Source organism: Poecilia latipinna, unplaced genomic scaffold (assembly GCF_001443285.1).
Source record: "Poecilia latipinna isolate Pla-1442-1.1 unplaced genomic scaffold, P_latipinna-1.0 Scaffold1829, whole genome shotgun sequence".
NCBI classification, from domain to species: domain Eukaryota; kingdom Metazoa; phylum Chordata; class Actinopteri; order Cyprinodontiformes; family Poeciliidae; genus Poecilia; species Poecilia latipinna.
This window is the reverse complement of record NW_015114445.1, coordinates 161,252-188,674: the sequence shown is the minus strand read 5'-3', so window position 1 is coordinate 188,674 and position 27,423 is coordinate 161,252. Positions and strand designations below refer to the sequence as shown.

At 41.8% G+C, this 27,423-nt stretch overlaps 1 protein-coding gene across 1 annotated transcript; it reads left to right on the top strand.

The window, feature by feature from the left end:
- Positions 1–296: 296 nt before the first annotated feature.
- On the top strand, positions 297–24,242 carry LOC106934586 (ephrin type-B receptor 3). The gene is made up of 9 exons (XM_015014575.1): positions 297–448; positions 634–742; positions 1,042–1,094; positions 4,288–4,410; positions 5,077–5,324; positions 12,667–12,882; positions 14,807–14,956; positions 17,460–17,653; positions 21,540–24,242. The coding sequence occupies exons 1-9, from the start codon at positions 301–303 to the stop codon at positions 21,649–21,651; spliced, it is 1,353 nt and encodes a 450-aa protein (XP_014870061.1). The 5' UTR covers positions 297–300; the 3' UTR covers positions 21,652–24,242.
- The last annotated feature ends 3,181 nt before the right edge of the window (positions 24,243–27,423 follow it).

Sequence of the window (27,423 nt, the reverse complement as noted above, 5' to 3'; positions counted from 1 at the left end):
GGTAACTAGCATTAGCATTTATGACAGACTGTTAACTTCATCGTAGCATAAAGTGAGGAGAGAGGGAGGCAGAGTGGCATGAGCATGGCCATGATTGACTGCACTAAGCCACGCCTCCTGGCTCTGATTGGCTGCTTCCAGTAAGCTCTGGGAGAAAGGAGAGGAGCTCATGTTTTCTTCATACCATGCAGTCACGACATAGTGACTGGTTCAACAAAAATGTAAAAAAAATAATATTTTTAATAAAAAGTTACATTCAGCTTTTGATGTTTCTTTGTTGTTTCCGGTCAGGGCCAGGCGATGGCTCACACCGTCACGTCCCAGCACAGCTCGGTCAATGTGGAGGGCCTGCGGGCGGCCACGCCCTACGTGGTGCAGGTCAGGGCCCGCACCGTGGCCGGGTACGGTCGCTACAGCAACCCCATGGACTTCAGCACCAACCTGCACAGTACGAGCGCTTTCCTCCCTCCCTCTGCTGTCTGTCCTTGATGGTCTGCTGCCATAGCTTTTCCTAATGAAGGTTCAGGCTTAATAGCTTTTATGACCGACTTAATTGGTATCCATTACACATCCAGCTCCAGCTGCTCTTTAATCCGTCTGCTGGTATTTATTCGTATGTGTTTTACAATCCAGGTGACCCCCAGAAGTCGGTGCAGGACCAGCTGACTCTCATCATAGGCTCAGTCTTGGCCGGTCTGGTGGTCGTCGTTGCCTTGGTGGTTATCGCTGTTGTCTGCCTTAAGTAAGTGTTTGATTTTTTTCCCCTTTTCCATCCCTGACAACACGAACTACATGTTTCGCCGTGTTAATTAGACTTTGAACAAAGAGGCTCATTAAATTTTCAGATGAATTCAAAGGGTGTGCGCTTCCATGCAACTCTTGCCTCTTAAGCTCCAAGGAAAAGAAAGCAGCGGCGCTCTTCCTCGGCCTGGCTTCCCGGCTGATGTCGGAGCGGTTTATTAGCTCGATTTCGCCGCGCCTGGGAAAGAGCCGCAGCTGATTGTGTGAATGTGACTCTGCTCATGTGCTTGTTGTTTACAGGAAGCAGCGCAGCGGGTCGGAGCTGGAGTACACCGAGAAACTGCAGCAGTACAGTGAGTTTCTGTGTCCTTCTCCTCTCTGCTGCTGTAGTCATGCCAGTACAGTTAACCAACTGATTTGGTCAATTATCCAATCACCTGTTTTGAGTCAAAGAAGACATGTTCCTGTTAGCTCGGAGGAAGTCAGACCTCGCAGATGAAGCAGAGAGTTAGATGCATGTGCTGCCGGAGGGTTATTGATTATTGGGAGAAGAAGAAATAAGTCAAAGAGTGAAACAATGGTTTTTATTGATCTGCATTATTTCTGAGGAGATTTTAGCATGCACACAGCCTCTGCATTTCCATTGTTGCTGTTTGATTTTTTTTCTTTTTTTGCCTTAATTGTTTTTCTGATTTTTCCTCAACTGTGCCAAATTGAACAAACTACCCCCTAGTTTAGTTATCAACTAAACACTATAATTTGTTCAGATTAATGTTTACAACCAAAACAAAGGATTAAAAATATGAGAATGACCAATAAACTGCAAATTGTGATTTGAAAATTATGGAGTGCTGACTGTAAAGTTATGCAATCAATAATGAAGAGCAATAATTTGGGTTATTTAGCGGGAAAAAAAATGGAGGTACAAAGTTATATTTTCACAATGTTGTTCATGCATTTTTATATGTCGCAGTTCTAAATATTTAATCCACAAGCTAAATAATTATTTGTAAAACAATTTAGCTAGCTAAGAACGAAATAGTTAGCCTGCACACTAAATATTTATGGAGCTAAATTTATAGGGATAAATATTTACACATTTAGCATGCTAACTGTACATTTAGTTCGAAGTTAGCATGCTAACTGCATATTTAGTTGAAGTTAGCATGCTAACTGTATATTAGTTTGAAGTTAGCATGCTAACTACAATACAGTTTGTCACTGACAATTATAAATGACATGGTGAATTTATGACTTTAAAAAATTAAACCCCCTTCATTTTCTGTTCATTTTTGACTGTGCAGTTTTACAATGAAACCCATAAAAATGACCTATTTCTATTAGTTAGCTCTGGTGTTGCATTCAGTGACCACATTGAGAAGTTGTCACTAGTGATGTTGGCCTCTTAATGTGAGGCAGGCCATGGCAGGTTTATTTAAATAGCACCATTCATACCCAAAGCAACAATGCGTGCAACAGCCTGCTGTCGCTACATGTTGGTCCAGGAGGAGTGAACGCTGCAAGTCAGCGACTAGATGCAATCTGAGTTTCCTTAGATGGAAACTTTTAACCATTTAGATTAATGAACTAATCTTGATAACAATGAAGTATTTGAAATATGTGTAACTGACTTGGCATATGTCTGTATCAATAGATTTGATGGAATTTCTTCCCAAATTTTCTACAGATTTACACTGTTTTGAATTTGTGCTGCATAAACTGAATTCAATTGCCACTGTTTGACGAATGGCAGCAGTTCGCCAATTTCAAGTATGAGGAGTCACTGATGGTTTTTAAAACCTTGCAGCAATTCTGAAAAAAAAAATCCAACATTTTGTTGTGTGACCATTGTGTTGTACTTATATTTTTAGATTTTTCAGCACATATTCTGCGATGTAAACCACTGAAATATTTCATAAGTTTAAAGGTTTTGAAATTCATGTATGTCAGAAATGTGATTTTTCCACAATTCATACAGAGAGGCTGGGAATCAACTTGTAGGTGAAATCCAGACTGATGGTGACCCTTTCTTAACTTGGAGTGTTTGGAGTTGATGAGTTTTCTGGCCTCAGCTCCTCTCGGATCTGGAGAATTTCTTGGTCATTACCACAACATTTTAACAATCTGATCTTTTGTTTTCACTTATGCTCCATAACGCGCTGCTCTCCCGCATGCTGGCAAATCAACAGATCATGGTGTTCAAGTTGTTCCTGGATTGTAGGAAGACGACATTCTTGGAGGATGTTTTCGTTCCACTTTTTGTTCTTGGGCTGAAGTAAAACCACATGATAAGAAGCAACCACACACATGGACCGAATCAAGATGTTTCACTGTTGTCACAACATGGGGCTAATGGAAACGCTCATCTTTTCTGCATTGAGCATTGCATTGCATTTGATTTTGTCAATCTCCCAACAGTCACAAGGATCAATCAGGGAAATTCATTTTGACTGCTCGTCCTTCTACTTGTTCCCTTGTTGTCAAAGGCCGTTGTTCAAAAATTGCTGCTTTGGCCACTGCTGTGTGGAAACTGCTGGTATTTTCATGCGTTCATTGGGGAAAAGTTCCACATTTAGACAGCACTGCCAAAGAAGCACCTTCAATCCACTGTAGTTGTTATGCCAGGCCACTAGATGGCACTGTGATTTTGGCATGTCGTCGAAACGCATATGTGCTTTCGAACATTGGCTTCCGCCTCACTTACAAAAAACATTAACCAGTCTCTGATAAAACAAGTGCTCATTCTTATTGGAAGTTCTGCCATTATTTGTTGTCTTCCCATGCAACAAATCCTGTAGTCGTGCATTCTGCACATATGTGCCTTCACACCTTTGTAGAAAGTCTGTATCTTAGGGTGTTCCCAAAAAGACTTGGTTTCAAACAGTGTCAAACGCTGCATTTCCATTACAAATATATTCCGGGAATATATTTCTGGATATGTTTGTTTAAGCCTTGTTTGCTGATCATTAAGTTCCGGTTGGTCCAAAATAAAAAACATTCTTTAGGTTATTCATGCCAGGAGTTTCTATAATGCAATTTTAGCGAAATGCTTTAACACAGGAACTGTTTTTTGGGGAGGTAACTCAAGAACAAAAGTGATTCTATTGAACATGTGATTTCACCCGGATTCTTTCAAAACTCCACCTGTGCTGATAACATGATGATACGGAAATCCTATTGGCTGGCAGTTTTATTCCAGGACAAAAATGCTAAGAAAATGGGTTTATGTCACGAAGTAAACCTTTAAGCCAAAAAAAAATAAATAAATAAAAAAAATTGCTCAATGCAGCTTTCATTGGATTTTACCTTTAGCCTGTCAATAAGGAACCTTGTAGAGTTTCAGACATAAAAATGAGAAGCCGTTATAAAAATTCACAAAGTACATTACACTATTCACTCCAAAATGCTAATATAGAAATCAACTTTATTTATTTAACTTCAAATCTGACCACAGTTGTGTTTTCAGCGATCACTCTCAATGTTCCGCCTCCAATTATCCGGTACACATGCAAGGCTCTGATCTTTCTTTCTTGTTTTTCCTCCTAGTTTCTCCAGGGGTCAAGGTGTACATTGACCCCTTCACCTATGAGGACCCCAACGATGCGGTTCACGAGTTTGCCAAAGAGATAGACATCTCTTGTGTGAAAATCGAAGAAGTAATTGGTGCAGGTAAGCGCAGCAGCCGCTTTTGTTCGGGAGGAGAAAGAGACGGCTTTAGTTTGTTATTCCTCAGAGCCTCGGAGGAATAAGTCCTCTCTGGGAGAAAAAGGGATAGCATTCACAGTGCCCTTGAAAGCTGGAAAGTACTGACATGACTGTTACTTTTCCCCCTTCTAGATTGTTTTCTTTTCTCTTTTTATTTCTCTCCAGCAGCATGTTTTGTCCTGATGAGTCTGGTCCTGCTCACCCAACTTTCATGCATCCCTATGTTTTCTTTCTTTCTTTCTCTCTCTCTTACTTCCCTGTAAACATACTTGCTAGGCACTAGATGCAAAACCCTCAAGTACTTCGCCCATCCTCTGTCTCCCTGCAACACACCCAGGTTGCACCCTCGACCGATACCAGTCACCCCCTCTCTCCCCAACATCTTTGATCCTTGAATCCCCCCTCCACAACCCTAAGATTTCCTCTTCTTTTTTTCTAAACGTGTCCCACAGTTGAAGCCGACCCTCAACTCTTTCAAGTCAGCTCCTTCACACCCAAATCCGACCAGTAACTCTCCCTCTTCCTGCATTTCCCCCCAACTCCCTCTTTCCCGACACCTTCCCTCTGCTCACTCAACCCCCTCCCCACATCACCCTCCCTCCCTCCCGCCACTTTGTTCTCTTGCTGCAGGTGAATTTGGCGAAGTGTGCCGCGGCCGCCTCAAGCAGGCCGGCCGCCGGGAGATGGTGGTGGCGATCAAGACTCTCAAGGCGGGCTACACCGAGCGCCAGAGGCGAGACTTCCTCGCCGAGGCCTCCATCATGGGTCAGTTCGACCACCCCAACGTAATTCGGCTGGAGGGTGTCCTGACACGGAGCTGCCCTGTCCTCATCATCACTGAATTTATGGAAAACGGCGCGCTGGATTCCTTCCTGAGGGTGAGCATGCTGGGAGTTGCAAATTGCGGCACCTCTGACGGGGAAGATTACTTTCTGCTCGCATCAAAGCCGAAAGGAACACACACGCAGACAGTCAGCCACAGCACCTTTGGGTTATTGGAATGTTTTACTGCGTGTAAAACAGCCTGAGGCGCTCGCTTGCTGAGTGATAGACATTAAACGTGTAATAGAAAGCTTGAAGACAGGCATTGTGTCTTTGCTTGACGCGGCTGAGTGATGCTGACAGCCTCTTCGCGGCACAAGCTCCTGCTGGATAACTTGTCACACGCAGACTTTTGGATAAGTTTGCTTTGGTGTGTTAGAGAGTCCCCGTACAACCACTGAATACATTATCGATCAGAGTTGTCTGTACACACCAAACCGCCTACGCAAAATGTTGAACAAAGGCAGGATGAGAAATGAGATGTCACAAGGTACATTTCCAGCTGCGTGGGGGCTATTACATGTCATTTACATTCAATAACGCTCGTTTTCCTGCATGGCTGAACTTTGAACATGTCTACTCTGTGAAACTGGGGGGAAATGAGGCTGCTTCATGCTAGTTTTGTCTCATGTTGCTTGGCGTGATAACTGCTTTAGCTATCAGCAGCTTGGGTCAGGGGTGTTCTGGAGATTCAGGAGTCTTGACATCTTCCAGCTTGTTTTGATTTATTTCCATTTCATTGGGTTCCATTCCATTTGCTCACAAATAAAAGCATGTTTCCACCCAGGGATTTCATGTCCGCCTCCTAATTCAGTAAATCATTTTAAAATACTTTAATCATATGAATATTTTATGGTCTTAAGTGGAAATAAGGACAATCGTTTTCCCTCTGAATCGATAACAGATCCAGGAGCCCAGCCAAGACGCCTGTTCATGCATATTAGATACATACCGAGAAGTGTAATGCAGGCATGTTACCACCATCTCGTGGTCAGAGTGGTCATTTATTTAATTACTACTATGCCCACTTATGCCTAGTGCTGCAAAATTGCATCATGCTTTCATATATATTCCATGCATGTGCTTTATTGAAATGAGCAATTTGTTCTTAACTCTGAATCTGCCTGAAGGTAAAAACACATACACATATAGATATGTCAAATTCAGGAATGAAGGATTGAAAAAACAAGGTGGTGCCTGGGCTGTGGTGTATGCTCCCATTGCACACATCTGTCAGGCTTTGTTTATTACATATCTGTGAATGTTACAAACATCATCTGACTTTTGGGTGACGATTACGTTCTCGTTTCTCAGTGTAAATGCTGCGAAATGATTCACACTTTATGGCCAAACTGCAGTATTTTTAATCCCAACGAGAGCCGCTTCTCCTCTCCTGTTAGAGCAACAAGGAGTACTGCGTCAGCAAAATCTCTTTCATTTTCTACAGTTGCAGCTTTCTCCATACTTTGTAGTGACTCTAAGTTATAAAGTCAATCAATCAAGTTTATTTGCATGGCACATTTCAGCAATAAGGCGGTTCAGAGTGCTTTTCATCATAAAATCGCAAAAATAAAGACATAAAAACATCAAACAGACACCAATTGAGAACCCAGTAACAAACATTACATTTTGTCGAGTACCATCATCAAAACCATCAAATATGTTGGTCCATGTTCCAGTGATTATGGGTTGAAAGCAACTAACTCAACTGCAGTAATCAATGCGACTAAAGATAAACGGATGGATGAGATGTTGAGACATTTGTTCTCTAATTCTGGAAATGTTCTTCGGGCGATAGAAGGCCGACTTTCTAACTGTCTTTATGTGGCTCTTAAAGTGTCGTCTGTCTGACAGAATTGTCAGTCACAGCTCTTTTGCTGAAAATCATAGCTCTTATTTTTGCACCCAACTTGCTTAGAGAGAACTTGGTTGACGTTGCTGGGTAGGGAGGATTGTTCTTTACTATTTCACAGAAAAAAAAACATTAATTTGAGATGTATGTCTTGACTGATTTTTGGTGTTGACACTGCACAATAGGTATATAACAAGGTCTTGCAATATTGCAATCTCATTATATTCTATCATCAAAGTAAATTGTGTCTTTTGAAGCTTTAAATTTGACACCCTGGCTGTATTTGAAGTAATAAGGGACGTAGCTCTTGAGATGCACACAGTCACAGAGTCGACTAATAAAAAGCTTGCTGAGCGGGGTGATAACATTATTATGTTGTCTGTGTGTCAACATTTTGGGTGCGCAGTAAAAAGAGACTGTGACAGAGAAGATGAGTGATTTCTAAGCAGTGTAAGAACATTGTGATAGGCTAACTGTTAACCGCTAATGATGCTAAAGTTAGCAAAGAAGGCTTATGAACCGTTTTTTGATGAATTTAGACAACATTCGACAATCACTAGTTGAAAAAGTGGAGCTCTATAACTCCATATTGAACAGATATTCTTTAAAACTCACCGCAAGCTTTATGAAACCTTTATCCTGTTTGTGAACACAGTTATTTTTCTACGCTTTTTTGATAAGCTCCTAAATGTTAGATTTTTGTTAGCATAGTCAGACATTTTTGATCAAAAAGTACTTTAGAATTTTTCTATTTAAAAAAAAAAAATGTATCTATGTAAAATAGAACCATCTTTTTATCGTATGTAATTCCATTTTGATTTATCCTCTTGTAGTTCATTTATACAGTCGCCTGGAAGGACTTAGCAAAATGCAAAAGCCACAACTAGAAAAATAAAAGCTATGCTAAAACGAACCGCTATGTTAGCAAGTTTAGCATAATTACCAGTGTGGCTCATCTGGTTGAAGTTGTGCTTTTTTGTTGTGGCGTAGTTTTTTTTTTTTTTTTTTTTTTTTTTTTTCATTTTTATGACCCTTCTTTGCCACTATAAATTTAGATGGATGTAGAACTAATTACTGGTTTTTGTAAACTATCTTCATTGTAAAAAATCCCAAACAAACAAAAAAAAAAAAAAAAAAAACAGTGAAATCGTCATGAAGTTGGAGTTGGAGGCTCATTTCATGCAGTAGAAATAGTGCAGTTTAATGGGTGGTGTTGGTGGGTGAAACCACCTGACTGAACTCTTCCCTACATCCACTGGTTTCCCTCTGAGCTCTGAGGTTCAGGATGAACTCGGGCTTAAGTAACTACCAAACCATCCTACCCAGCAGCACTGTAACAATGTATTAAACTGTATCCTGCTGACTGCGCTGGGGCCGCTGTTTGTGGTAAACACAACTTCCTCAGATAATTAGGCTACTTTGTAAGTTTTATTTGGACTGTCAATGCCCCCGTCGTTAGACTGAAATAGGTTTTAGGCTGAGTGAGAAAGTAAAACTCGTCTCTATCTCTCCGAGTTGCTGCTCTGTTTCATATCATTGGTTTGAAATTGTGCCATTGTTAGTCGTTCTTCTGTAAGACGAAAAAGAAGTGTGCCCAAGCACAGCACGCTCTGTGGAAATTAGTGTAACATGACTGTTCCTGTCAGTAATCACTGGAGCTACATCCACTGAACAACATAAATACCAGTTAAACATTTTTTTCATTTTTTTTTTTCAATTCAGCCCTGCTGCTGCTAAATTAACTTTGCATATTGATTCTTATGGTTCTAATTTTGATTTAGGTTCATCGTATTACACACTTACACATCCGGTGAGGTGCAGAGGTGAGCAACCTGTGGCTCTTACAACCCAAATAGGAAATGTTTTCATTTATGAAGACAATCAGAAAGTGAGGTTGTAGCTGTACGATGTCTAAAACAAAGGCTACCAAAAGTGAAACGCTTTCAAAAGTAATTTAGTTTTATTTATTTTACCATTATATTTTTACCTAGCTTTGTTTTTGTTTTGTTTTTTTTTGTTGTTGTTTTTTACTCATTCAGCTCAGTTCATTCAACAAAAAAATGACACATTTCCATGTAAAAGTTAGATTATTTATGTTGTTAAATATGAAAGTACAAATAACCAGCACACACTAGAAATGCAACTTTTAACACACCATTTCCATTGACCATATGGTTTGAATTACGAAAATAAATTTGCTTAATGAAAACATGCCAATTTGGGGGAAAAAACCCCCAAAACTTCATGCTTTTCAATAAAAAAAAATTTGTTCCTGGGTGAGGAGGTTTTTCTTCTGTATTGAAATACAGATGTGATGTGAAACACTCCTTTCACATCACATGAGTCATGTGAACACCCAGATGTTACTTCTGGAGGAAATGATGAAGAAGATGACAGGAAGTGGTAGGAGGAAGATGGAACAGTATGTTTTGTAACGACACCATGTGAACAAACTTATTCATCATTTTTAATCGCATGTCTTATTAGAAATGACGCAATTGTAAAATTCTGGTTGTGTTTTTTCGACAGGAATACTGACAAAGTTTTGAGCGCATTTGTAATAGTAATAAAATAATAATATTGTTGCTGTAAAGATACAGTTCATAGTGTGTTTCTGTTAAAAGCAGCTCATATTCTACCTGCAGCAGATAACACCTGTTGTCATTAGTTGGTCCCACAGGCTGAAGCTAACAGCTTGCCGTAGAGGACAGGTGTCAGACTCCAGGCCTCCATGGCTGGCCTCCTGCAGCTTTTAGATGCACCTCTCTGTCAACACACCTGAATCACATAATTACCTTTAGTAGGACTCTATAGAATTTCAGTGCAAGAAGAGATAATTTGCTTCTTTGATTTAGGTGTGTTGGGAATTGGGACGCATCACGAAGTTGCAGGACAGCAGCCCTCGAGGACTGGAGTTTGAAGTCTCTTAAAACAACTCCAGTCTCATAAATGTGATGTTTATGTTTGGCCTTACATTCAGTATTGGGTATTAGGTCTATTCCTGACACATACTGCCTTTGATTATAGCACAATCAACTGTATCCTTCAGTGGCTTTAAAAACTCTATATATCTGAAATATGACAAAAGCGATTTTACTTTGTAATTTAACGTCTTTGGCCTCTGTCCCTTTAAAACTTCCTACTCTTTCTAAAACTCCTACAAAGAGGTGAATCATTTATGCTGTTCACGTAATGGTTACAATAACTGTGACATTAAGTGAAGTGGTCCAAACAAAAGGAGGAAAAAAACAACAAAAGCTGATAGTGATTAAAGTTTTAACTTCATAAAATGTTATGTTCTGTTTTACTGGTTATGTATTTACTGTGACCAGGGAAGCTTCACATGTTGACACAGAAAGATCATTAGTGGCACGCTGCTAACTGTGTAAAACATCATCAGCTTCTGTGTAATTAACAACCCAATTACAAACATGATGACAGGTAACTTTGTTTTTAAGACGTTAAAGTCCCCATTAGTTTTTCACCCTGATAGCTTCACTCAGATACCAACTAATCTGGATTTATACTTTATGAGAACGTCAATAGTTATACATTATAGGTAACATTTTAATTGCTTATGTCCTTTTTCAAAAAACTCAAACTATTGATTTAATAAGCTACATCATTAAAACAGTGTGTGCTTTTACTACTAATCAAGGGCAACTCTAAACAGGAGAGGTTTTTAGCCTAGATTTAAAGGAAGTCAGATTTCTGGAAGGTGTTTTTTTTTTCCAGATTTGTGGTTCAGAGAAGCTGAATGCTTCTTCTCCATGTTTGGTTCTGGGCGGTGTAGAGTAGACCACAACCAGGAGACCCCAGTTGATAGAACAACAGGTTTTGGATGTATTTTGGTGCTAAGCCCTTCAGTGATTTATAAACTAGCAGAAGTATTTTAAAGTCTTTGAGCTACAGTGGAAGGAGTTGGAGATTCTGTCCTATAAGAAGGACTTTAAAACACAGGAACAGCATGCTGGGAGGTGTTCAGGTGTTGTAAATCTGGACCCGTTTCAAACCACACCCCCAGTCCACAGAAGGTTCATGGATGAAGTGATGGATTAGTGCAGATGCTTTGTATGACAGCAGATTAGGGTGATCTGCTGTGATGCTAGCTAAAGAGAACAGCAAAGGGAAGAAGAAAAGCTAACCTGAAACCGTTGGACAATGTAAATGTTTTATTCAAATGGGTATCATTCTGCTTATTACCACGTCTTTATTTGAAAACTTGTTCTTGGAAATTACAGTCAGTAGTTGTAGCTCCATGTGAAGTTGTTTTTTTTTCTACGTTAGCGGAATATTGACAAAATTTTCCTCACATTCATAATGGAAACGCAGCTTCAGTCAGCTATCACATAAATAACAGAAAAACCTCCTGCCTGCTCCCTGCTCGCCTCTCTCCTGCCAGTGTCACTCAGCCGGCGACTCAGGGGAACTCGGGGTTCTACTCTAATGAGGAAACTACTGCGTTAACAACCACACACACATTTATTTACTGTCCGAGTCAGTCACTCACGGGAAATTCTCAGCTCTTGCTTCCCAGAAGACCTACTTTCTGAGCTTTCAGGACATGTGCGCATGCAGAACCTTCACATGCGGCCTGAAATAACACACATGCATACACAGGACTTTCTGAAGGCCTGCAGTGAATCATGGCTGTTTATACATCCATCCATCCCAGCCCGTTCGCCTGTCGAACTTCACCGGAGTGTGCAGACTACAAAGCGAGCGTGTTTACCGTTTCTGCCATGTCACATCTGTGCATGCGTTCCTGCTTTTCTCACAGTCGAGTCAAAGGAGGCAACGATTATGCAGCATAGTATTTTCTCCAGTTTCTCTACCCAGTTTTATTAGATATTCAGGTCATGAGAGAAGAAACTTCTCCCCGTTTTTTTTTTTTTTTTTAATTGTCTATTGATGTTCCATCGATTCTCTCCGGCTCTCCGATCGTCAGGGGGTCACGAGTCTTCACAGGTCGGACCAATCATTTATTCTAATCTCCACTTTGTGACATGCTTCACTAATGTGGAGAATTGTGAAATGAACCCTGAAAGCCCCACAATCTTAAGATTTGTTTCATGCTTCTTTAATGGTTAGCAAAAAGGAGGGCAAATAAATAAATAAAGAAGCTGCAAATCAAGGACTTTTTGGTGCAAGATGCAATTGGAAGGCGGTTTCGCTTTAATGTGTTGTTGTTTTGATGTGAATGAGAAATCCGCCTCGGTAGCAGCCGTGTGTCTGCGAGCGGCCTGTCAGTTTGTTTTATGTTGTTTTTGTCAAAGCGGTATTAGACACAAGCGGCTTCGGTGCAGCAATAAAGTGTGTAATTAATCTACTAATTGGGCAGCGTGTGTGAAAAGGTCAGCTGTCAGTGAGCGTCAGCAGCAGCTGCGACGCATCATGACAGATGTCATGTTTGTGTGGCGTCAGTGACTGATCGGCTCCCCTCCGGTGTTGTCCATATCTCTTATACTCCTCCTACATTTCCATAATCATCACATCCTCTCTCTTCCTCGCCGCCCGTCCTGAATCTCTCTGGCTCCTATCTGCAGCTCAACGACGGGCGCTTCACCATGACGCAGCTGGTCGGGATGCTGCGCGGCATCGCCGCCGGGATGAAGTACCTGTCAGACATGAACTACGTGCACCGAGACCTCGCCGCACGGAACATCCTGGTCAACAGCAACCTGGTCTGCAAGGTCTCCGACTTTGGCCTCTCACGTTTCCTGGACGACACGTCTGCTGACCCCACGTACACGAGCTCCCTGGTCAGTCAGATTAATGTTTTCTTTAGTCTAACTCTTACCGTTTCTAAAAGTCGTTTGTTTTAGATTTTATGTCACATACTGAGGCAAAGTGGCTCATAGTTGTGAAGTAGAAGGAAACTGGTTTTTACGTTTTTTTGACTAGAGACACACCAATCTGATATAAATATTGGTACTGGTTCTGATATCTAAAAACGTCTAGATTCTAGTGTTGTGGCACTTTAATCAAACTCCAGTTCGTTTGCCTAGAAAGTCCGGTTCTCTTGGGGAGCTGTGAATGCAAAGTCAAACTCTGGTTCTTTGGCACAGCGCCACCACAGGCAAGGAGGGGAACAGGTTTTTCAAATGGTTTGGTTGTTTGACACAATGAAAGAGAAACACAGCAGTAGAAATGTAACAAATGTTGCAATTTTGGTCGCCAACTGAACCGAGTCTAAAGGACTATCATGAGGGATAACATCCTGTTAGCTGTTGGCAGATCGGTCCAGCTGAGCTGTGGATCTCTGCAGCTCCTCTATAATTACCATGAACCTGTTGGCTGCTTCTCTAATTAATGCCTGGTTTGCCAGCTCAGGTGGTCGGCCATGTCTTGTTTGGTTTGCAGATGTGCCATGCTCTCTCTGCTTTCAGATGACAGATGGAACTGCTTTAAACTTCTCCACAGTTTGATCCCTGACTAGTCTGCTGTGTTACTTGGTGTCAGTGATTGGTTCACCAATGTATAAATGTATTTGTACATAGAAGAAATTACACACACTTCTGAAAGGAAACTCGTGTTGTGGCAATAATGTACACACGTAGCCAGTTCTTCTATAAAAACATTCCAGTAAAGTTTTTATCCACATAAACTCGTACAAATACGTCCATGGGCGTTGTTTAACATGCCAAAACCATAGGGGGCAGTGTAGCACACAGCTGAAACCTATGCCAGCCAATCAAATTGCTTCAATATAACCAATATTTCCTCCTACAAATTAAACACGGTGCCAGGACATTCATTTGTGTGAATAGGTATGGAAATAGAGTATTAGAATATAAAGTTCATAAAACACAAGATGATGTTGATTGGGAATCACAGAGTAAATATGTGGACATATTGGTGCATTACTTGTTGCTGACTCTAATCTCTGCTCTGTTTTCACATGTACACTCGCAAACACAAATAGAGATTTCTCAAATCTCATCAAATATGTAATCATGTTTAGTGATACTAATCGAAGTGTTTGTGTGGATGAATGAAAAAACACATAAGATGTCTTCATTTTCCCAGATATACAGTTACATGTGGACCAAGAGTATAGGGGCAGAATATAAATTGGTATTGGTAAAAAAAAAATGTTGAAACGTAAATAATTTGTCCCTCATTTCCTAATGATTTCCTTCTTTGAGATTTTTGGTTGTGTCCTCTTATTAAAATGTAGAAACATTGAATCAGTCATACAGAGAAACGCTCATTTGTCTTCAGGATATTTCATTCAAGGATCAACAAAGTTTAAACCTTTAAACCTCGGAGAAGACGGGAGTGAAGAAACAAGTACATACGTCGCATTTTATAGTCACGTACACAAAATCACACTTCCCTTACAGAACTTACCATGTCAAACATCAGCGTACATAAAACGACGATACAGTCTGGATCATGTCTGATTTCGCATCCGTGACCTTTCAACACAACAGTTCAACCAAAGGTCAAGATGATAAAAACATGTCTCAAAAATACCCGTCCATAAGCTCCTTTTTCCAGTAAACAAGTCAAAGTACAAAGTTGTCACCACAGTTATAACAAAATACAGAGAAGTTAGTGGTGTGTGAAAACTTGCGGGGCACTGTGTGTCTGTGCTTCTCTATTGTTTCTGGATTGCCGTGTATTCTATAGTAGCAATGTGTGTGTGTGTGTGTTTGTGTGTGTGTTTGTGTGTGTGAGCAGGGAGGAAAGATTCCCATTCGGTGGACGGCGCCAGAAGCCATCGCCTTCAGGAAGTTCACCTCGGCCAGCGACGTGTGGAGCTACGGCATCGTCATGTGGGAGGTGGTGTCCTACGGAGAGAGGCCTTACTGGGACATGAGCAACCAGGACGTGAGTTGGCCGCGCCGCCTCCCCGACACACACGCACCTGCGCCGCAGATCCCTTTGCAAAGAGTTTTGCGACTAAAGTTTAGCGGGGGCCGGCTGGGAGTTCCTCTGAGCAGCTGTGGCTTTGATTTCCAGAGTGACACATTGGACCCCGGCTCTGTTCTTGAGTCTTTATCTCCTCTCTGCAGATGCTGGTGCAGCTGTGTGCCTGTGTTCTACCTTCTTTTTTACCACCTTATTTACAGCTCAAGCCCGGCACACACCCTACAAATCCATACTGCAAAGCCTCCCCTCCTCACACTCACAAAGGCATTCTCAGGAAAGGCTTTTTTTTTTTACGGGCCTTGTTACCTGTCGGCTATCTGCTCTGCACAGACACTGGAGCTGCAGCACCGAGCTTTGTAGGAAAGAAAACAGAAATCTCTGGGTTCCTCCTCGCTGAGCAAAGTGCCGAAGCGGTGCGTACTGTACACCTCCACGCAACTCTCCGAGGACTACCGGCTCTGTATCGCGCTTCAAAAACGAGACGTGTAACACTGATACCAATAAAGCAAGGGAAAAAAAAAAAAAAAGAGGCAACCAAAATGAAAAATGGCATTAATGTATGTATAACTTTCACAACAAAACCCTAACGCAGTAATGAAAAGCATCAAAGCAGAGGCTCTCCATTGTTCCCCGTAGCCTTTGTGCCACAGCCGTTGCTCAATAAGCAACAGAGTCAACAAATACGAGATATAAACAGAGGTACTCGCCGGCTGGAGGCACGACACAAAATCAAAGGACAAGCAGCGGGAGGAGAGGAGCGCAGCAGAACTGCTTTATTGTTCCCAAATGCCAGTTTTTTTATTGTTGCGGGGAGCTGGAAGCCCATACAGAGCTTATGGAGGTAAATGCAGTTGCTAGGCGAAATCTAATCAATGAGCCAACGTGCTCTTCCTTCACTTATTGTTTTCCACGTCAGTCACAGCAGTTCTGAAGTGACAGCATTTGGGATTAGTTTTTTTAGAGTTTGGCAGAGACGCTGAAAGGAAGGATGGAATATTTGACAGCACAAACTGAGCAGCTGTCAAACGCAGGACATAATACAGAAAGTGGCGATTATCTTACTAGAACGCCAACAGACACTAAACAGAGTCTTTATGTGGTTAGTCAGAACTACATGGTTGAACATGATGGGGTTTATTTTAGCTTGTAGCTAAGGAATGGGGAGTTTGTTTTTTTCAAGTTGAAATGCTTTGTTTGACACCCCTAAGACTGTAAAAGAAATGATAGGTTATGGATTGGTGGTTCTCAGACTTTAAATTAAGTAGCTCCTCACTTATTACTTAGATTTCAAAGTACCACAATGCTATCAAGGACGGTGGCCTGGAAGGGTTGGCAAAACGCAAGAGCCACAACGCAAGTTATACTTTGAAATTGTTCATAAATTCTGTTTTACACTAAAATTTAGGTTTAGCATACCTTCAGTTTTAGCATAACTTGTATTGTAGCTTTTTGTTGTGTTGTGGCTACTTGTGTCTTTTTGTTGTTTTTTTTGTGGCTTTCTTGTGTTGTGGTTTCTCGTGTTGAGCCTTTATGTTGTGACTTTGTTTCTTCGTGGCTTTTCTTGTATTGTGGCTTCTTCTTCTTCTTCTTCTTCTTCTTCTGCTTCTTGTGTTCAGTCTCACCTGTGAAACTTGCATACATTTAGTCAGCAGAAAATTCCCCTTCAAAGGTTGATGCCAAATGCACAGTAGATACAAAATCCCCTGAATCAGATCACAGGCTGAAGAGGATAAACAAAGATGCTTATGTTTAAGGTAGATTTGCTGTTCTCCTGTTTTGAATTATTGATCTTCTCGGGGACGACAGGGACACAAAAACTGCATTGATATCCTGGTGAGACTTGGCTTTACTTTTCTTTTCAGTTCAGTTCATTTCCCCTTCTTTTCAGTGCATTATCAGTCCCCAAGAGGCTTTAAACAAAAATCAGAGTCTCTGTGTGAAATGCAGAGCTACGCATCGTCACACTTTCCCTTCACAGCCGATACATAGACTCAGTCCACGACTTTTCACTTTTTTTTTGTTGGCGTTAGAATTAATTGCCTTTTAAAAATAATACAGATTTATCATGTGCCTTGGAGACGTCATGTCAGCGCCGCATCATCTGTATTCTAAGAGCAAGTCGATGGTCCAGGCAGGTGATGCCACTTCATCAAAATGACTCAAAAACTACAGTTCGTGCAGAAGAACAGAGATTTTTATCTAATCAAAAATAAACTGAACTTTGTCTCAGTGTGGAAATCATGTGTATTGCTCAGGTGCTCATTTTAAATGTTCTTGTCTATTAATATTTAATTGTGCGCCTTCAGAGGATGCTCAATGATGTTCAGAGTAACAAACTGCTCCAGTTCAAATAAACACTTAACCAGTCTCTATGTTTTGAATTTAGTGGACCTTGAACATACAATGTTTATGCCATTTAGCTTAAAATTATTGTACTTATGAGTGGTTTTCCTTCTGTCAGGTAATGACGGCAGTAGAGCAGGACTACCGGCTGCCCCCACCCATGGACTGTCCCATGGTGCTGCACCAGCTCATGCTGGAGTGCTGGATGAAGGAGAGAAACCTGAGGCCTAAGTTCTCGCGCATCGTCAGCACCCTGGACAAGCTGCTCCGCAACGCCGCGAGCCTCAAGGTGGTGACCAGCAGCTACTCAGGGTGAGTCAGACATGTAAGTTTGATTGGACCAGAGCCACTCAGGTCGACGCCCAACAGCACTGGTGTTCAGAGCAACTCCATGATCTGCTAGCTGTGTTTCCATTGGCCTTAAAATTGCACAAATCGGAATTCCGAAAAAAAAAAAAAAATTGCTTAGTGGAAACAAAGCTCTAGTTTTTCAATAAAAAGTTTGTGTGCTAGGATGGGTTCTTTTTTTGGGGTTGTTGTTGGCTATTAGACTGGAGAAGAACCCATATTCATGTTCCCATCAACGCACTGAACAGGATTTAAAGGAAGGTAATAAAAAAAATATCCAAAGCTCACCAGTAGAGTGATCAACTTGGGGAACCATTAGATTCCAATTTTGGCTAATCCTGTTTTTTTTGTTTGTTTGTTTGTTTTTTGTCCAAAAAGTATCAAAATATAGCAACCTATTTTATACCAAGTTCTTGACAGTAGAGTTACTGTTAATGGTGCTGGTACAGATGTGACCTGGTTGGCGGCTCTGTCAGTCAGCCCTCTCCTACAGCAGAGCTAAAAGTGGTTCATTTTCAGACCTTTGAAGATTCTTATGTAATATTAACCAATCGCTGATCTCCTACTTGCTTGGGATAGATGCCAAAAATGTTTTACAAAAAAAAAAAAAAAAAAAAAAGCACTTCCTGTTTTCTGCGGGGGAAGACCTGTAATGTTGTGGGAATGTTTCTCCTGCAAAAACCCAGGGATCCTTATTGGAATGCAGAGCATCATAAACTCTTACCAGAGGAGATTTTAAAAAAAAATCTAATGAACTCTGCCAGTAAACTGAAAATGGATCATTGTTGGGGATGAACTTTGTGTGCACAATATTAGGATAGCATGAAGAAACAATCATAGAGTTGAAAATTGCAGTAATGACATCGATCGTGAATAACTCGCATTTTTCTCTCTATGCTTTTGTTCCCCCATCATCGCGACGTCTGAACTTCTCCTCTTCAGATTTACTGAAATCTATATCAGTTGATAGATGTTATTATTGATACAGAGTTTGAATAAATGATACTGGAGATATTATTCAGCCCTTTGTGACTGCATTGTTGCACGATTGGAAACGGTGATGTGTGTTGTGATTCAACATACTGCGTAGCTCGATCTGGTCCAAAACAGAACACCGAGCGCTCCTTCAGACTCAGAATCAATGCTCCTCCAAGGTCATCCAAGTTCCCATGATTCTGGAGCAGAGATCTGTGAAATGCCCAAGGACCAGAAGAATGGTCTCCTACTGCCTGAAGCAAAACATTTAAACAGAGATGCCAGCAATAGATTTCACTCCACTTTATAATTGTACTGAACTAAAGTTTGGATTTTTCTACATTTTTTTTTGCTGTGATATTATACTATTGTGGTAAATTTTGCTAACTTTTTTTTTTTTTTTTAGAAATTTATTGAAAATGTCGCTATGTCGTGACAATATAATCAGTAAAAATAAAAGTTCCTCTGTTTTCTCCCAGTGCCAACTAGAAACAAGCAATCACAAATAGGAGGCGGGTCTTAGCGCTGTCAATCACCTCTACGTGTGGCACTGCTCATCCTCCTTTCTCCTCGCCTTGCTCCCTGAATAAGAATATTCTGCTTGCTAGCATAGCATGTTGTGAATGCTAAGGCTAGTTAGCATAGACACCAAATGACGCCAGATAAACAATTCTCCTGTAACGGTAAGATGTTTTCTCTGCTATCCACACATTTAGCAACGAGTACATGAGGATGACTGACAGCGCTATGACCCACCTTTTGGCTCAGATTGGTTGTTTTTCTCCAGACAGTAACAGCAGCTCAGGTAGGAGGTGAAGGAGTTCGATCTTTTCATGGATTATCTTTCACGACATGGTGACAGTTTAAACAAGTGAAAAACTATTTTTTATGGAACTTACATCCTGCCGCTTTATTTAATGCTTCTAACATCTATACTACCAACCTTTATACATTGTATGAAGGTGTTTGAACCATGTGTGTCCATGCATTGACTTTTAGTGAAGCATTTGTTTCAAAATGCTTTTTAAAATCTGACATTTTCCCAAATGGATGTCCGTCTGGAGGTTCTTAATCATCTGTCTGCTCTGACGGTCGTCACTTTAAAATAAAAGGCAACGTGTTTGTAAATGGAGGCAACTTTGCTACTGTGGGCAAAGTTTGGCACAAAATAAAAAACAATCACTGTCCTCTTTTTCTTTTTTTCACTCCATCAGCACTCAAAATGGTCTGGAGGTTATTCCATGACGAAAGCAGAAAATAAAGCAGTAATGCATTTTCCTTCTTCCTCGTGTGAAATTGTCTTCGGTATTGTATATGACTGGTGCTCAGCGCAAGATAAAGATTGCTGCTGCGGAGACGGGCAGCGCTGCGCCTCTGGGTTGCTGGAATAAGATGTCACAGAAAAAAAAAAAATGTCTGGCCTGAAGAGAAGCACAACAAGGTGCGTGCTCGTTGGCTTTGCTTTGTTTTATACTCCGTGTTGACTCGATAGGATGCCTCTTTGCGCTGAAGGGCCTTTTTGCTGCCAGACGGATGTCTGCCTCTGAGTCTCTGACACTTCTCGGTGGAAGTGGAGATGTGATGTCGTAGGTAGCTGTGCTCGCCCCCAGGTGTTTTTTTTTTTTTTTTTTTTTTTTCCAGCTTTCTCCTTCTGACTTTTTGCCGACTTGGAACGCTCCGGCATGCTGACGTGTTTGTTCTGAATTTTGTTAGCCTGGAATTCAAGTCAACAACATTAGCGGTGTTCTTAGCGGGTGCTCAGAACACCGGATCGGCTGGTGATGTATAATGAATCAAACGCGGATCTTCAGCACTGTCTATGCCGCCGGGCTGGCTGGCTGACAGGCAGACAGAAAGAGAGACGCATACAGGAGGATTCACACGTTCAGTTTCCAGGTGCGGGTACCGGCTCCTTGGCTCCCAGTTTTCACTCTAACATGGAGTCCCCCGAGGGCATTTCCTCTGCCAGGATTTGGGCTCAGCGAAGCTAATTGTGTGTGGAAATGTAATGGCTGACCTCGCTTTAATTCCCCTTCCACTTGGCTGGATGCTGGAATGTAGGTGATAGGACAGAAAGCGGCACACGGGGTGCTGATGTGGAAAAGCAGGAGGTGATGAAGTGTGAGTAATAAGGGAGATTGAGGAGAAGCTAAAAGAGAGGAATGTGTTTAATTAGGTTGCTAATGAGCTTTTTAATGCATCAGGGGAGGGCGCGCCCGGCGAACGCGACGGGCGGAAAGAAGGAGAACGCGCGCGCTCCTATTTGCGTTGTGTTGCTCGTGCGTCTGCATGTTCCGCTGTGGCTGTGTGCCGATGACATGCCAATGATTAATTTATGGCCTCATCTGTATGCGGCGGCGGCGAGTGATAGATGGGGAGAGGAGAAGAATCATGTTGTCAGAGCGATGATTTAAAGAGCGTCTGCGTCGCCATTGGCTGCTGGACGATGCCGCGGTCAGATAAAGGGGATGCAGAGAGGGGATATGAGATGCGGCGCTATCTGCTTCAGCATCTCCAGCCACACGGGCCTTAAAAACAAGGACACTGGCCGGGGAACAAAGGACACTCGGCCGCTGGTGTCCCAAAGATAGCCAAGAAATATGTTGAAGTTTTATTAAAAACTGAAAACGTGATGAATAGATTCTGGCCTGGCTGTGGAGCTGCTTACAGCAGACGAGGCTTCAGATCAGCACGTTTTACGGTTTATTCCCATGATGTCGTATTTTATTATTTGCAATCGTAGGATCTGAGAGTGAGGAACTCTGCAGAATGGAGCTCCTCCGACACAAAGATGGGTTAGACCCAAGACTCGGACTCGCGGCAGCTTTGGCGTCTGAGAACTCGATGCTGACCTGTGTGCCGTTTGTCTTGGCAGGGATCTGCTGCGGCTGGGAGGAACACTGCCGGGACACAACAGGAAGAGTCCGGAAGACAGTCAGGAAATCATCCGGCAACAGATGAGCCAGACTCTTCCCATCAGAGTGTGAACTGCTGCAACGCATACATTAGGAGATTAAAGAAAGAAAAAAAAAACTACCTATGAACTCTGACGAGGAGAATCTGATGTACAAAGTCTAAAAATACAACAACAACAAAAAAAAGAGGGCGGAGAATAAAAGATGAAGGCAATGAAAGCGGACCGGTTCGAAGACTTCCTTCCCACTGGAGATTTAATGTCTGTATAAAGACAACTTCCCATTGCGGTGTGTGTGTTCATTACTTGACACTTGTGGATTTGTGACTGTTGACATGAAGCCAAACTTCTTAATGGACCCTCTCAGGTTGTGTTTGCATGCCTGCATGTGTTTTTTTATTTTCCTGTTTCTTTCCGCTGGTTGGGAATCAGCATTTCCTGCTTGCCGTCTCACCGAGGAAAGGTGAGCTCGCAAACAAACGTCTAAATGACGCAACAGTGCCAAGATGAAGCAAACCCAACCTTCAACACAGCTTGACCTCCGTATCAATCTGCTCGACCATTTGTTTTGTTCTTTCCTTTATTTCTTTTGTATGTTTAATCCCAACCAAATAGGTTCCTTAAAGTTAATTTTGGCGATGAGAAAAAAAAAAAAAAAAGGAACTTTTCATCCTCTTCCTCTTAAATACCGTCTTCCACAGAAACGTACTGGGAGATCCGTGTTTTACGAACCTGTACAAAGCATCCGAGTCTTCACCCTCTCCCGAACCCCCCGCGTCTCTCCGCGTTGGAGGCGAGACGTAGCTGACACTGTGCGGGACGCGGTCATGTGCATGCCAAAGTGGAAACTCCGTCATGAGAAACGTACTTACCAAGTTCCACATTCGCTGTTGCTTCGGTGGCATCTTTTGAATGCTAAGTTATTACCTGATACTGCTATTTTTTTTTTTTTTTTTTTTTTTTACTTGGGCTTAACTTTTTTATTACAAAGCTTGTTTTTTTGTTTTTTTTGTTTTCTTCCACATGGTAAGAAACCAGACAGACGTGAACGAGTGAATTAAGGAGACGTTTGACTCAGACAGGCTAATTATCTTTAAAATCACTGAGCAGACTGTGTCAGGATCGATGTCGGGCTTCTTCCTGCCCCAAGCAGAGCTGCAGATTTTACTCAGAAAAAAAAATCGCAGATTAGCAGGAACGTAAAACTGACTCAGAGGTAGAAAAAAAAACTGCAGAACAAATCAGCCATTGTTTCGTTTCTTCCTAATCAGTGTTTTCCTCGGAGCGCCAGCTGTCAGTGCAGTTTCTATCTAAACCAACTGCCTGTATATAACACCATGTTTGTATTAGACCAAACCACTGAGCAGTTACAGCTATCCGACCTGACTTTGGCCCTTTGCAGGGCCCTCACTTATCTGCTTGTTATGTTTTCATAAAGCAACGGATGAGGGAATTTGACGGTCATTACCAGGGATGTCCCGAAACCGATCCGAGTCGTTTCGGAAAACGCCTCAACTGAACGATTCCTCATATTGTTTTATAAAGTTTTGCACTCGGGATCGTTTTCAGAAAAGTTTTCATCCACATGAACCCACACAAATCCTCCCTTGAGCGTTTTTGTAAACATGCCAAACCCATAGGGGGCAGTGTGGCACAAGGCTAAAACCTATGCCAGTCAATCAGATTGCTTCAAAACAAACAACTTCCTGTCAGGAATTAAACATGGCACCAAGAGGCTCATTTGTGTTGACAGATAAAAAGGTTTAACTACTTTTAAACAATGTGTTAGAATATAAAGTTAATTAAACACAAGACAATGTCGATTGGGAATCTTGTCAAAGCGGATATGTTGGCACATTATTTGTCCCAGACTAATTTGTGAGTCCCTAAGTCTCTGTTTTCCTTTGTTCACACATGCAAACACACAGTTTCCTCAAATCTGCACTTTGATCAGAGTTTTATTAAATAATTGTTCTTGGTGATTAAACTGAGTTTTTGTGTGGTTGAAAGGCTAAAACAAAATTGTACTTTTTTTCCCCCAGATATCTGGCTACATGTGGACTAGACCTAAATTTAGTGAATTTTAATCAATTTTTGCATTAAGTCGATATATACTGAAATTAAAATAATAAATGCTATAGCTAACGTTGTTGTAACTGTGTAATGTTACATTATTCCGACAGAAGAAGCTGCTTTGAATAAGGACATTGTACATTTCTGCATCAATTTTTAGACTTCATAAAGTTAAATTACTTTTTATCCTGAAGTTTATCAAACTGAAAATGTCGTCAGATCCTGCCTAGTGGAAACTTGTGCAGCTTCATTGTTTCTATGATCTGACTCGAAACAAAGAGTTACTTACTAGCCTACTAGCTTAGCATTAGCATGCTTACTCTGGTTTATTAAAAAGAAAGGTTTTTTGATTATTTGGCGAGTGTGTTTTACCTCCTCAGTCGGAATATCACAGCAGCTCTGAGTGATATTTTATTGCATTTCTAGTTAACTGGTTGCAGATAAAACTTGAAAGAAGTCGTTCTCCTGCTTTTGGGACATTTGGAAACAATCTAAATCATATGACTATCAACATATGACTGATAGACCAGGAGCTGCAGCGGCCAATACAGTCTCTATCACTGTGAACTTCATTAGTTGGGGTGAAAAAAAAATACTAAGACATTCAGGAAGTGTAGATTTGTGACACGTGTGGCGTCTATTATGATTTCCATGGAGGAAATATGTTTACAAAAGAAACAACTGCACAGCTAGCTAGAGCTAAAATGAAATGCCAATAGCAATTAAAAAAAAAAAAGCCTAAACCAATACCTGGGATCGGATCGGGACATCCTTAGTCTGTCCGTATCTGAAGCTAAAGAGAATCTCGCCGTGAAAGAAGAAAACGTGTCTGTTGGGGCAGAGTTTTCCTGTGCAGTTAAAGGTGTACTAGATTGTAAAAAAATAAAAATAAAAAAAAAGAAAATGTGAGAAAACTAGAATAAAAATAAGCATTTCTTCTTTCAGTATTTTTACGATAATCATATGCAAATAAATTATTAAACACATCTCTGGTATTCTCTTTGATTCCTCGGCGGGTTCACTGGGCCGAAAGTTCCAGGTCTCCTCTGATGCAACCGCGGGGATGAAACGAAGGGAATCGCGAGTGTATTTTACCTCCTCAGTTGGAATATCACAGCAGCTCTGAGTGAACTCATTAAGATTTAAGATTAATCAAAGCCCGGACCGGCGTTGCTCGCCAATTAGCGAGACCGCAGGACTGTTGTGGGGATTTCGGTCTCTCCTGGGGCTCTCGGGCGTCCAGGAGCAGATTCTCACACGATCGGACGTACGAATCCAAAATCCAACATCGAAGCTCATGTTTTAAACTTTGATTATAACTAATTAAAGGTATTAATTATGTTTTAATCAATTCAGCAATATAACTGCAAGAAAAATATAATATTTAATATTTGTTCATGTTTTTTTCTCATTTTAATGATTTTTTTTTTGTTTTGTTTTTTTGGCTAACCTCTCTTTTCTGGTTAAAATTTGTGCATGATCTTACCTTTATGTACCTGTCGTTCTCCACACATATCTCTGTGGCTCTGTTGTAAAACATAAAACAACATTTCCTTTAATTTTTAAAAATCTGCCACCCAAAGCGAGTGGCATTCAACGGTTCTGCTCCATCTGCGTTTTGTAGATTTGCGCACATTCGTAATGGAAACACGAGCTGCGTTTCCATAGCAAATGTGCGGCTTTTTGGGGTCACTTTTGATTTTACAGAAGAGCTCTGGATTCAACATGTTCAAATGACAACTTTCCATGAGCGGTACGACGCTGTGAGCTCTACAAGAAAACAAACACAAACCATCTTCTTCCTACCACTTCCTGTCGTCTTTGTCGTTTCCGCCAGTAGTATCTGGCTGTTGGTCACGTGACTCGTGTGATGCGGGAAAAAAGTGTTTCCGTTGCTCGTGTGAAATACGTTAAGTTCACTACCGCTGAAAAACCACCTCATCCTCGCGCAAAAGCCTTTTATCAAAAACCGTGAGATTTTTCGTAAATGGCATGTTTCCATTAAGCTAACTTATTTTCGTGATTTCAATTTGGGCAATTTTAAGGTAAAGTTTAAGCCATGACACTGGCGCTAATCTATCAGCCAATCAGAGAAGACGTCTGCGTCTTATTTAGGCGTGGGAGCGAGAAGCCGCTTGTACTTGGGGAAATTGTCGCCTGTGATTTGCGATTTTACAAATGAGCTACAGACTCAACATGTGCGAATCTCAACTTTTTTCCAAAATTGATTTCTGTTAAGCAAATGTATTTTCATACTTTGTGGAATTCTCTGGTAAATGGAAACGCAGCTACTGATCCCTAACTCTCCCCGTCTTTGCCGTTCCCGCGCCGGGGGTCACGCTCAGGTTCTCTAATCATCAGCGGCGCTCTCACAGGATGCGACGGCGGCCGGGTCAACAGCCAGGCCGCTGGCATTTATCAAACGTATCAGCGCTACCTGCTGCTTGCAGAGCAGATAAACGCTCTGTGATGGCGCATCTTCTCCGTCTACTGAGAAATCCTCAAGCTTGGAACTGACAGGAGCGGCCTGGCTTTTTAATCACCAATGTCTTTGTTTGTATTTACCGTTTCCTATGAGACCAGACACAATGTCAGGAAGTGAGAATTTGCATCCTGTTTACCATTAAACATCTGAAGCGTTTACAGCTGCTCACCAAGAGACAACATTCACAGCACCTCCATTTCATAGAAGCTTTCTTTTTTCTTTTTTTTTCCCTCTCCACTGCTGCATCTTTGAAGATGATGCAAAATGGCAGCAAACCTGAAGGAAAATCTCTCACCACTGTATTACAGGCCATTAGTGGGGAGAAATCAGCTGCGACAGAGGTTTTAATGAGCGAGCTTGGCAGACTGGGAAAGTCGAGAAAGCATCCCCAGCGCCAAGCGTTGTTATTCGGTTGCTGCCAGTCGCTCGGCTTCGAGGCAGATCCAGACGTCACTGCGCCGACCCCGACGATTACTGCCAGATTAGCCGCAGCGCTGCCTCTAAACCGGACCAGACTTGGACTTCGGCAGGAGGGAGAGAAGCGCGCGCAAATCTGCTGGATTGGAGGCGATCTTTCAGATTTAAACTGGCGGTCCCACGTCCTTTTGAACGCACTCGTCACTTCTCTCCCGGGCTCAAAGGGCTCATTTGCCATCCTGTCCAAAGCAAGTTTAATGCCTCCAATTACAGGGGGAGGCTGGGTGGGGCGAGAGCAGGCAGATTTGGAGCGAGGAGGGCTTGGCAAGGGAGTTTTGCTACGCATCAGGGCCTTTTAACAGAGTAGTGATTTGCTGCTGGTGCTGCTGCTGGTGCTGAGGCTGCTTGTGCGGGCTCATCAATGGAAAACTACCCTCTTTACGGGGAAGGCAGGCAGCACTAAGCCTAAACTGAGAGGAGAGACACTGAAGTCTGGGGCTCTTTAACGACCTGCTATAGTTGTTCTGCGTTGGAAGGAATTTCTGCGCCTGCACCGAGAGCACAAGCGGAAATCAAAGCCCTTTCAGAAGTTTTTCATGCAATATAGTTTTCTGTTTTAATTGAATAATCTGAAATATCCAGAAGAGGGGGGAAGAGGGGGAGTCGAGGGTGTGAAGGGAAGCAAAGGATGGAGAGGGAGTGAGCTAAACAGCTACAGCTGCACTGATTATGTCTGACAGTCGAGAAAAACCTGAAATGGTCTGATTGCATTTCTAAACTTTTTACTAAATGGTTATCTTTACATCATCGGTTCAGCGTGTTGGGCTGTGAATCAGAAAAGTCGTGTTTGTAATGCACCGCAGGAAGAAA